Genomic DNA, 12816 nt, shown 5'->3' on the forward strand with positions numbered 1-12816 from the left:
GACCATCATTTATTTGGTTTTCTGTTCCCAGTGCCTGACATGTTACCTGAACATAAGGAACTCAGTGAATGCTTGAATGAATGCCACAGGATTCTATGTTGAGGCTTGACCTGTTAAATATTTGAACCAATGACTTGTATAAGGACATGGAAACAACCTATGAAATTTGCTAATGGTGGAAACTGAGAGAACTAATAACTGATTTTATGTCAGGAGGTTACAACAATGGGCCAATGTATCATGAAGAAACTTAGCTGATAGAAATATACAATTCTGTATCTGAATTACAAAAATCAGTAGTGTACCAGCCTAGACCACATGATGAAACCCCGTCTCTACAAAAAATACAAAAATTAGCCAGGCGTGGTGGCCAATGTCTGTAGTGCTAGCTACTTGGAAGGCCAAGCTAGGAGGATCACTTGAACCCAGGAGGTTGAGGCTACAGTGAGCTGAGATTGCACCACTGCACTCCAGCCCGGGCAATAGATAGAATGAGACCCTGTCTTGGAAAAAGAAAAAAAAAAAATCAATAGTGTAAGTGTAGGATGAGAGAAATACAGTTTTGAGAATAACAAATATGGTAACAATTAGGAATTTTTGTTGACTCCAACTCAGTGTGTATTAATAGCAGATTTGAGTGCCAGAAAAGTGTATGTAACCCAAAATAGAATGTACACTGCAAAGAATGTTCAGTTTTGATTGAAGTGCCCCCAAAATGATGGGAAATGTCAAAAGGATACAGGAACCAAGTTGAAGGAATCTCCTAATGGCCAAATATGGGACAGTTTGAGCCACAGAGTAAATAATTATAGTAATGGATTATAACTGATGGAATAAAATAAATATGCATGGATCCATACTTAATTGGATAAATAGAAAGAGGGGAACATCTTCTTTGTAGTAGATTCTAATTCATACATGTAAAAGAAATGAGGAAATTATAAAAATCATCATTTCTAAGTCAAGCATAATACTGAGAGAAAGCCCCCGAGAAGAAGAAGAATGTGTAGGAGAAAGAGGACTCTCATAACTTTTGTTTCAAATCTTAAGATTATGCTCTCATTTACTTTCATTTCTGAGCATTCTAAGCCACTGTTATTTATGCATTCTAAATTCTTATCACGACAATTACTAGTTCTGGGCCATTTTGCTTTCAGGAAAGAACAGAGGTAGGATAGAGAGTTGGAAAGGCTGCAAGTATAGAAGGAGGAACACAGTTGTAGTCAAAGACCCGGTTTTGGGTCTTTTCTTAATAATAAACTTTTTGGAAAGTTAAGCATTCTTTATCAGTCTCGTTTTCTCATTTGTAAAATTAGGATTATGCCTATTAATTTTAACTAGTTTCTCTTATGTGTGTTTTTTTTAAATCAAGGGTGGTGATATATGTTATATGTAGGAGAGATGGTAGGATTGTATTCCTGAATAAACTGTTCTGGAATTTCATTGACTCTGTAGATCAATTTTTGGAAGATCTTAACAATATTAAGTCTTTGCATCCATTAATGTGGAATAGTCCTTCATTGACTTAGGTCTTTAATATCAGTGAAGTTTTGTAGCTTTCTATATAGAGGTTTTGTGTTTCTATAGTTAAAGTAATTTCTAGGTATTGTGATTTTTATTAAGTAGTGTTTTTGTAAATATTTCCTCAGGTTTCTTTCAGTTTCTACTAGTTTGCTGGTATTTTGAATAGAATTGATTTTTGTGTTTTGATATTGAATCCAGCAACTTTGCTAAATTAATATCTCCTAATAGTTACCCAACATAATGAGTGCATATGATCACCAAAACATGTTCAAGAAGGTTCACAAAACCCCAAATTAGAAATAACCTAGCTTTCTGTCATCAGGGGAATAATCACATTCATACAATGGAATGCTGCTTAGTAACACAGCAACACAGGTGAATCTCACAGACAAAGTGTCTAGTGAAAGAAGCCAGATTAAAAGGTTAACATACTAGTAAGTCTGTTCCTAGGAATTTCCTCAAAATAGGAAAAAACAGTCGTTGTGATAAAAGTGGGAATAACACTTACCTTTGGAGGAGTTTTGACTAGGAAGAGGCATGAGAGAGCCTTATAAGGTGCTGGTGATGCTTTTTACCTTGATAGGAGGAGTGGTTACATGAACATGTTCACTTTGAACATTCACTGAGCTTATACTTAAGATATATGTATTTTATGTATATTATGCTTCAGAAGAAATTGAGCCAAATTCATGTATTGAAGGTTTTTTAAAAATTAACTTTTTTAAAGCAGTTTTCAGCTTATAGAAAAATTGAACAGGAAGTACAGAGAATTCCCATATAATCCCTCACCCTCTGTATCCTCTTAGTTTCCCCTATTATTAACATCTTGTGTTAGTGCAGTAGACTTGTTACAGTTGCTGAACGAGTATATTAAAAAATTGCATGGTTAAAAACTAGCAAATTAAGGCATTACAGAATTGATTAGAAAGAATCTTAGAGATGATTTGTCAACCAAGAGAACTTTGCTGTGTCACGAAGCTAAATGGGAATACACCTAAGGGAGAATCTTATATAGACCTTATTTTTTATAAAGTTTTTTGACTACTATACACATATATCGGCATTTCTTTTTTTTTTTTTTTCTTATTTCAATAGTTTTTGGGGTATAGCTGGTTTTTGGTTACATGGATGAGTTCTATAGTGGTGATTTCTGAGATTTTGATGCACCTGTTACTGAAGCAGTGTACACTGTACCCAGTATGTAGTTTTTATCCCTCAGCACCCTCCCAAACTTCCCCACAAGTCCCCAGAGTCTATTATCTCCTTCTTATGCCTTTGCATCCTCATAGCTAAGCTCCCACTGACACGTGAGAACATATGATATTTACTTTTCCATTCCTGAGTTATTTGACTTAGAATAATGGCCTCTAGCTCCATCCAAGTTGCTGCAAAATATTACTTTGTTTCTTTTTATGGGTGAGTAGTATTCCTTGATGTATATATACCACATTTTCTTTATCTACCCGTTGGTTGATGGGCACTTAGGTTGGTTCCATATCTAAGCCATTGCAAATGGTGCTGCTATAAACATGCGTGTGAATGTGTCTTTTTTTTTCATATAATGACATCTTTTCCTTTGGGTAGATACCCAGGAGTGGGATTGCTGGATCAAATGGTAATTCTACTTTTAGTACTTTAAGGAATCTTCATACTGTTTTCCATAGTGGTTCTACTAATTTACACTCCCATCAGCAGTGTAAAAGTGTTCCCTTTTGCCATGTCCACACCAACATCTGTTGTTTTTGACTTTTTAATTATGGCCATTCTTGCAGGGTAAGGTGGTATCTCATTGTGATTTTAATTTGCATTTCCCTAATGATTAGTGATGTTGAGCATTTTTTCATTTGTCTGTTGGCTGTGTATCTTTTTTTGAGAAATATCAATTCATGCCCTTTGCCCACTTTTTGATGGGGTTACTTTTTTTTTTTTTTTTCTTGCTGATTTATTTGAGTTCCTTGTAGATTCTGGCTATTAGTCCTTTGTCAGATGCATAGTTTGCAGATATTTTTTTCTACTCTGTGAGTTGTCTGTTTACTCACTGATTATTTATTTTGGTGTGCAGAAGCTTTTTAGTTTAATTAGGTACCGTTTATTTATTTTTGTTTGAGTTGCCTTTGCTTTTGGGATTTTAGTCATGATTTCTTTGTCTAAGCCAATGTCCAAAAGAATTTTTCCAATATTATCTTCTAGAATTTTTATGGTTTCAGGTCTTAGATTTAAGTCTTTGATCCATTTTGAGTGGATTTTTGTGTAAGGTGAGAGATGAGGATTCAGTTTCATTCTTCTACATGTGACTTGCCAGTTTTCCCAGCACCGTTTACTGAATAGGGTGTCCTTTCCCCAATTTATGTTTTTGTATGGTTTGTCGAAGATCAGTTGGCTGTAAATATTAGGGTATATTTCTGGATTCTTTATTGTTTGGTCTATCTGCCTATTTTTATAGCAGTACCATGCTGTTTTGGTAACTGTAGCCTTGTAGTATAATTTGAAGTTGGTTAATGTGGTGCCTCCAGATCTTTTTGCTTAGTCTTGCTTTGGCTATGTGGGCTGTTTTTTGGTTCCATATGAATTTTAGGATTGTTTTTTCTGGTTCCACGAAGAATGATGGTGGTATTTTGATAGAATTGCATTGAATCTGTAGATTGCTTTGGGCAGTATGGTCATTTTACAATATTGATTCTTCCAATTCATGAGCATGGGATGTGTTTTTGTTTGTGTCATTTGTGATTTCTTTCAACAGTGTTTTGTAGTTTTCCCTGTAGAGATTTTTCACCTCCTTGGTTAAGTATATTTCTAAGTATTTTATTTTGTATTTTACAGATGTTATAAAAGGGATTGAGTTCCTGATTTAATTTTCAGCTTGGTGGTTGTTGGTATATAGCCGTGCTACTGATGTGTGTACATTGATTTTGTATCCTGAGACTTTACCGAATCCATTCATCAGATCTAGGAGCTTTCTGGATGAGTCTTCAGGGTTTTCTAGATATACAATCATATAATTAGCAAACAGTGACAGTTTGACTTCCTCTTTTCCAATTTCGATGCCCTTTATTTCCTTCTCTCCTGTAAGTACTCTGGCTAGGACTTCCTGTGTTATGTTGACTAGAAATGGCGAAAGTGGACGTCCTTGTGAAGGATGTTTTGTTCCAGTTCTCAGGGGGAATGCTTTCAACTTTTCCCCATTCAATATGATGTTGACTATGGGTTTGTCATATATCGCTTTTATTACTTTGAAGTAAGTCCCTTCTATGCCTATTTTGTTTTTATCATAAAGGGATGCTGGATTTTATCAGATGCTTTTTTTGTATCTATTGAGACGATCATATAGTTTTTGTTTTTAATTCTGTTTATGTGATGTATCACATTTACTGATTTGCCTATGTTAAACCATTTCTGTATCCCTGGGATGAAACCTGCTTGATCATGATGTGTTATCTTTTTGATAACACACGTATCAGTATTTCTGTGTATAGATTTTGCCTTGTATACTTGCGCAAATTTTTTTAAGGAAAAACTAAATTTAAGGAAATATTTTCAAGAGATGATAAATAAAACCATAGATACTTTTTTTGGGGTTTTTTCCCCCTTATATTTATTTCAAAAAAGTATTTATCATATATTTTATGATTAAGTAAATTCAACTATTTTAGAAAACAGGGTATGTCCATGTTTAACCATGTTGCAAGTACTAGGCAGCAAAGGCTTGGGTAGTTAGTCAGTAGGCAGAATCTGTGCATAAGTTTCTGTTAAATTTGATTGTTTTTCTTGGAGAAAGGGATTAAAAAATTTAAAAACTTCTGCCTACCAGTTTGTTACCTTTTAATGTGAAATGATACACAAAGTTGGGTCAGTATATAGATGAAATTTTTAAGGGTTCTTACCCAGAGAGTTCCCGGTTCCCTTCATTTCATAAGTTTTGCTACTATTATATATGTAATAATGCCCAGCAACTCAAAGAGAGATAAATGAAGTATGAATATTATTTAAGGAATATATCTGTAATAAACTGTTTGTACCTACAGATACCACCTCTGTCTTCTTTTCTATAATAACAACTATTAAAATATCTCCTCATTTTGTTTTCATGGAACCACCACCAAAGCAAGCATCAAGAAATCCTAATTTCTAGCAAGCAAGCAGGGAAGACTTTGTCTTGTAAGAACTCAGAGATCATCACATTTGTAAAGGAAAGGAGGCTGTGCTTAGAACTGGCTTCTGCATATAGCCAGGCACTTCAAAATGTGGCTCATGGACAGACCGGGAGATCCGTATCAAGGATTAGAATTTTCCATGACTCAGTGCCATCTGGAGCCTATATTCCATTTATCTCCTTCTGTGTATATTGTGCTCTCAGGCATAATTGGCTCTTCTGAAAATAGCACACATTTCCTAAGTTGGATAGTGGTAGAAGCTCGCTCACATGAATATCATTTTCTCTTCTAGTTCCATCACCAGGACAGCTTCAACACAGAGTGCACAGCGTGGGGCATTTCCCAGTGTCTATCCGACAACCTCTTAAAGCCACAGCCTATGTGAGTCCAACCGTTCAAGGCAGCAGTAACATGCCTTTATCAAACGGCTTACAGCTGTATTCCAACACAGGAATCCCCACACCGAACAAAGCTGCAGCTTCTGGGATAATGGGTCGCAGTGCACTCCCAAGACCTTCGTTGGCAATAAATGGGAGTAACCTGCCTCGAAGCAAAATTGCACAACCTGTTAGAAGGTAAGAATCTTTATTTGCATAATTTCATTTGCAGTTTGGAACTAGAAACTGCTCCAGACACACGCTGACCTTTCCTTTGGCTCACTTTAACCTTAGTAAGTCACTACCCTTTGTGGCCTGACTTGTGCTCTCCTCCCTTTGAAAAGTGATGGATATCCCTGTGTAGGTCAGGTCCCCTTCTCTCTGATATCATTTTCTTCCCCTACTCCCTCATCACTATCACTCCTAACACTTTTGCTTTTACCAGATAAGCTCTGTCTCCAGAGCTTTTGTAGCTTTCTTCTCCCAAGTTACTTGCACAGCTTGCTCCGTGCCTCCTTCAGGTCTTTGCTCAGACGGCAGCTGTATCCAAAAATTGTAGGGCAGGGGGAGTTGACTCTTTGGTTCATTGCTGTGTGTCCCCAATGCCAAGAACTATGCCCAGTATGGGTAGGATCTCAAATATTTGTTGAATCAGTCATTTTTAATCAAAATATGGAAAAATGTGTCAGGCATATGTGCACATGCACACCCTCCTCCCACACATTTATGGTTTGAAAAGCATCTTAATGACATTCACCTGGGGCTTTATCAGCTTGTGTTGGTAAGTTCAGTATGGTTCAGGTAGAAATTTTTTTTTCCCCTTCAAAGTTTCAGAGTTTTTTTTTCTACTTCAAAGGACATTTTAGTCCAGCTCTTGGTTATGATGTACCCTTCTTGAACTGAATATTATGGAGTGTCTTATATTAAAAATCCATAAAAGTGGTTTGAGGAAAGATTGAGGACATAAAGACAGTAAATACAGACAGCTCTTTCAAGAAATTAGGATATGAAGGAGGAGAAGGAAGAAACATAGTAAAAATTTGAAAGAGGTGGAACAAGCAATTTTTTCTGTCTTTATGCATTTATGGATATATAAATAGTTCTGTTTTTTGTTTAGAAGTAATGGATGCTCAGATCAACAACAAATTTCGAAAAACAGAAACTGTTGAAAAATAGAAAAGTAAAGACTGACCCGTGATCCTACTACCAGATAGAAACAATTTTGGTACATGTTTATTTATTCAGTAATTTTTGGCTTATTCTGCTTTGTAAATGCCAAGCTGCGTCATCATGCTGATGGCTGACTAGAATCACATTATTTGATATATATGGTTATTATAGACCATACATTTATCCTTGAATTTGTGTCTCCAAACTAAACACTTGGAAAGGTCACTGCTAGACAATATAAGATGGTCTGTTTCCCCAAACTTAAGCAAATACTAGGTATTATTCCTTTTAATTTTTTTTAATTTAAATTTTTTATTTTATGTATTTTTTTAGAGACAGGGTCTTGCTCTTTTGCCCAGGCTGGAGTGCAGTGGTGTGGTCATAGCTTGTTGTAACCTCAAACTCCTGGGCTGAAGTGATCCTCCTGCCTTGCTAGGACTATAGTGCATGCCACCACTCCCAGATAATTTGAAAAAAAAAATTGTAGAGATAAAGGTCTTGCTGTGTTGCCCAAGCTGGTCTTGAATGCCTGGCCTCAAGTGTTCCTGTTGCCTTGGCCTCCCAAAGTGTTGGGATTATAGGTGTGAGCCACTGCACTCAGCCAAAGGTTCTTTTTAAATGTTTTGCCAACATGATAGGCAAATCTTTAATTACTAATACGGTTTTGAAAGTTTATTCGTATTCATTTGCTGTTTGTATTCAACAGAGTAACCATTTATGTTTTTAGGCCATTTTTCTAGCCAGGAGTCTGTATTTTCTTATTTTAAAATATGTTTTACACATTAAGGGTATTGGCCCCTTTATTTATGTTGGAAATTTGCTTGTGCAAATACAACACGCATGACACTCTGCCATGAACTGCGGTTCTGGGAGATAAGCATGCAGTAAAGACCCGTAAGTGTGAACCACAAGGTACACTTGAGATACTGCCAATGGCTTCTCATTACTGCAGTGGAGGAGCATAGATGGGAGAGTAGGTCAAAGTAAGTAATGTGACTCACAGGATTATTAACAATCTCTCTGCGTTTTTCTTGTCTCTTTTTAGTTTTCTTCAGCCTCCAAAGCCTCTGTCTTCACTCAGCACTCTGAGGGATGGAAATTGGAGAGATGGTTGCTACTGATGCAGTTTTATGTACCCTTGAGAAATGGGAAAGAAGTAAAAATGAGGGTTGTGTTACCTAGCTGGCTGGGTAGCAGTGGATGTTGGGATATTCTTTCCCTTTTGTGTTTTAATATATTTACTGCATTGTTTCTCAATGGACCAGTCACCAGAGACTAATTATTGCACTTAAATATTTGCCTGAGATACTGCAACAGTCTCAAACCCATGGTTGCAGTATTGTGACACTTAGATCTAGGAAGTTTTTGTAGAACTGCTCTGTACCTGAATACTTTTTGAGAGAATTGAGATGTATCAATAATGCTTTGCCATATGAGTTTTTTAAAGTAACTTGTTCAATTTACTTACGTGTTCTAAACATCTTTCCATTACATGTTCTGTATTTTAATACATTGCATATTGACAACTAGGTTCTATAATGTATGCTTTGAAATTTACTTTTTTATAGTTTACAGGAATTTTATTTTTTGTGCCTATTTCTTTTTACACCTATGTGAACCACTATGGAACAACTTAACTTTTGTGCCATAAAAATATTTTTGTGGTAAGGTACTATTTTTTTAGCTCTAGGGATATATCAGCAAAAACACATCATGCAATTTGAGAGACATAATTTTGTGTTGAATGAGCACAACATAATTTGAAGCATTGCAAGGAGATAGCCAGACAGCAGAATTAAATGGTCCTGTCTTTTTCATTGTTAATTTATTGTCATACATGGGTTTCATATTTATAACGGCATCATGAGCTCATTGCACTTAATACCTGCAATGTTTGCTACTGTACCACAATTGATTTTCAATACTTTATTACAAAGGATGAAACTGTAATGTTTTATTAACAATGCTTCTGGAAATGAATGCATTTTAAAGCAAATAAATCTTTTTGATAGACCTTTTACAAAATCCATTTGCACTAATGAATGCTTTCTTATGGCATATAACTTAATATTTGTTACTGTGTACACTGCTGTTTTGGAATGTTCAGAAATAAAGACTCTATTTCAGCAATACCAGGTCATGCATGAATGTGCAGCATAAACAGTATAACTACACATGTGTTTCACTACAATTGTGAAAATGGTTATTGTTACCCTGTTCTCGTGCAAGGCATTTATATCTCAAGCAGATAGACTTAGAATATTCACATTCATAAAATTATTTTTGTTTTCCCAAATATTCCTGATAAGAAATGTGTGATTTTCTTACATCAGTTAGGTAGATTTACAGTGAGGTTTAGGTTCATTTAAAGAGGCCACTAAAACTCACGCAGCATGTCGCTGAGAAACACATTTACAGATGAACATTGTCAGCGGAGATTTTATTTTATTTTGTAGGAGTTGAATTTGGAATACTTTCTCAGTGTCAGTAAAATAGCAAAGTGCTAGCCTTATTCTACCTTATATTTGATAAATGTTGGAAAACTTTACTTGAAGGTACTGTGGGAAGTTTAGGCAAAGTTTTTATGTTAGGTTTTAAAATGGAGTTCTACCTATAGTCATTAGAGGTTTTTAGTTTTTTTAAAGTATACCTTTGTATGTAATTCTGTCTAGAACTAAAAGGAATGTTTGTTTAAATAACTTGCACTTTAAGTGGAATGTGACCTAGAGGAGTTGAGATATGAAAAGGGAAGTAATATTTATTAAGCATCCCTTCAGTCAAAAGAACTGTGCAAGATGTTTTATATACATTTATCTAGGTCTAACTTTCACCTACTATTATCACCATTTTAAAGATGAAGACACAAGTCCCACAGAGGTGACTATCTGTCAGTTTTTTGCATCACTATAAAGGAATACCTGAGGTTGGGTAATTTATAAAGAAAAGAGGTTTAATTGGCTCATGGTTCTGCAGGGTGTACAGGAAGCATGGTGCCAGCATCTGCTTGGCTTCTGGTGAGGCCTCAGAAAGCTCATAGTCATGGCAGAAGGCAAAGGGGGAGCTGGTGCATCACATGGCGAGAGGGACAGCAAGGGGTGGGGTGGGGTTTCCACACTTTTTAAAAAACAACCAGATTTGTGCGAACTCAGAGTGAGAGCTCACTTATCACCCAGGAGATGGCACTAAGCCATTTATGAGGGATCTGGCCCCGTGATCCAATCACCCTCCACCAGGCCCCACCGCCAACATTGGGGGTCACATTTCAACATGAGATTTGGAGGGGACAGATATCCAAACCATATCATTGTGCTCCGGCCCCCAAGTCTCATGCCCTCCTTGGATTGCAAAATGTAATCTTCTCTTCCCAACAGTTGCCCAAAATTTTAATTCATTCCAACAACAAGTCCAAAGTCCTGAGTCTCATCTGAGACTCATCTTCTTCCACCTATGAACCTGTATTATCAAAACAAGTTATTTACTCCAAGATACAATGATGGTACAGGCATTGGGCAAACATTTCCATTCCCAAAGGGAGAAATTGGCCAAAAGAAAGGGGCAACAGGCCACACATAAGTCTGAAACTCAGCATGGTAGTCATTAAATCTTAAAGCTCCAAAATAATTTCCTTTGACCCCATGTCCTCCATTCAGGACACACTGGTGCAAGGGGTGGGCTCCCAAGGCTTTGGGCAGCTCTGCCTCTGTGGTTTTGCTGGGTGCAGCTCATGTGGCTGCCCTCACAGGCTGGAGTTGAGTGCGTGCAGTTTTTGCAGGCTCAGGATGTAAACTGCCAGTGCCTTTACCATTCTGGGGTCTGAAGGGCAGCAACCCCCTTCCCACAGCTGCACTAGGCCATCCCCAGCGGCAGCTCTGCAGGGGGCCTCCAACTCCACATTTCCCCTTAGCACTACCCTGGTAGAGGCTGCTGTGAGGGCTCTGCCTCTGTGGCAGGCTTCTGCCTGGACACCCAGGCTTTCTGATACATCCGCTGAAACTAGATGAAAGCTGCCAGGCCTCCTTCACTCTTGCATTCTGTGTATTTTCAGACTTAACACCATGTAGGAGCCACCAAGGCTTATGAATTGCCCTCTAAAGAGGCAGCCCAAGATGTGTTTGTGGCCCTTTGAGCTGAGGCAGGGGCCAGATTAGCTGGGATATAGGGAACAATACCCTGAGGCTGTACCGTGCAGTGGGCCTGGCCTCTTAAACCATTCTTCCGCCATAGGGCTCCTGAGCCTGTGATGCAATGGACTGCCTCAGAGATTTCTGAAATACCTTTGAGGCCTTTTCCCCGTTCTCTTGGATATTCGCATTTGGCTCTTTTTCTGTCATGCTAATCTCTCACGTGGTTGCTCCACAGGCCACTTGGATTCCTTCTCTACCACAGGGCCAGGTTGTGACTTTTCCAGTTTTTTTTGTTTTTTTTTTTTTTGTTTTGTTTTTTTCTAGACAGATCTTGCTCTGTTGCCCAGGCTAGAGTGCAGTGCCATGATCTCAGCTCACTGTAACCTCCACCTCCTGGGTTCAAGTTATTCTCCTGCCTTAGCCTCCAGAGTAGAGTAGCTGGGACTACAGACATGCAACACCACACTGGCTAATTTTTGTATTTTAAGTAGAGACTGGGTTTTGCCATGTCGAGGCAAATAGTTCGAGGCTATTTTCGAACTCCTGACCTCAGGTTGATCTGCCAATCTCAGCCTCCCAAAGTGCTGGGATTACAAGGTGTGAGCCACTGCACCCGGCTGACTTTTCCAAATTTTATGATCTGCTTCCCTTTTATATATTCTGACTTTTAAGTCATCTCTTTGCTTCTGTATCTGATTATAGGCTGTTAGAAGCAGCCATAGCACTTCTTGAACGCTTTGCTGCTTAGAAACTTCCGCCAGATACCCTAAGTCGTCTTAAGTTCAACCTTCCACAGATTCCTAGGACATGGGCACAATGCAGCAAGCTCTTTGCTAAGGAGCAACAAGGGGAACCTTTACTCCAATTCCCAATAAGTTCCTCATTTGCATTTGAGGCCTCTTCAGCCTGGCCTTCACTGTCCATATCTCTATCAGCATTTTGGTCACAACCATTCAAACAGTTTCTAAGAAGTTCCAAACTTTCCCTCATCTTCCTGTCTTTAGCCCTCCAAACTAACCTCTGTCTTTACCCTGTTCTAAAGCCACTTCCACATCTTCAGGTATCTTTATAGCAATGCCCTACTCTTCAGTACTAATTGTCTGTGTTTATTTTTTGCATTGCTATAAAGAAATACCTGAGTCTGGGTGATTTATAAAGAGGTTTAATTGACCCACAGTTTTACAGAGTGTACAGGAAGCATGGTGCCAACATTTGCTCAGCTTCCTGTGAGGAGTCAGGAAGTTTACAGTAATGGCAGAAGGCAAATGGGGGAGTCAGTGTATCACATGGTGGGAGGGAACAAGAGAAAGGGAGGAGGTGCCAGGCTCTTTAGAGCTCTCGTGTGAACATACTAGCCTGGGGAGGATATCAAGCCATTCAAGAGGGAATCTGCCCCATGAACCAGAAACCTCCCACAAACTCGCTTTCAACACTGGGGATTACATTTCAACATGAGATTTGGAGGGGACA

General features: G+C 38.0%; 1 protein-coding gene across 8 annotated transcripts in view; it reads left to right on the plus strand.

Moving 5' to 3' along the window:
- The window catches only part of SLAIN1 (SLAIN motif family member 1), a 65909-nt gene extending 56555 nt beyond the window's left edge, over positions 1 to 9354 (plus strand). For 7 of the 8 annotated variants that reach the window (XM_025364608.1, XM_025364609.1, XM_025364612.1 and 4 more), the window contains 2 exons: positions 5968 to 6250; positions 8268 to 9354. In XM_025364608.1, coding sequence (XP_025220393.1) covers positions 5968 to 6250; positions 8268 to 8343 — 359 coding nt within the window. In that variant the 3' untranslated portion in view covers positions 8344 to 9354. The remainder of the gene's footprint in view (positions 1 to 5967; positions 6251 to 8267) is intronic. The other variant, XM_025364611.1, reaches the window with a different exon arrangement.
- Positions 9355 to 12816: the final 3462 nt, after the last annotated feature.

This window comes from Theropithecus gelada, chromosome 17 (assembly GCF_003255815.1).
Source record: "Theropithecus gelada isolate Dixy chromosome 17, Tgel_1.0, whole genome shotgun sequence".
Lineage (NCBI taxonomy): Eukaryota > Metazoa > Chordata > Mammalia > Primates > Cercopithecidae > Theropithecus > Theropithecus gelada.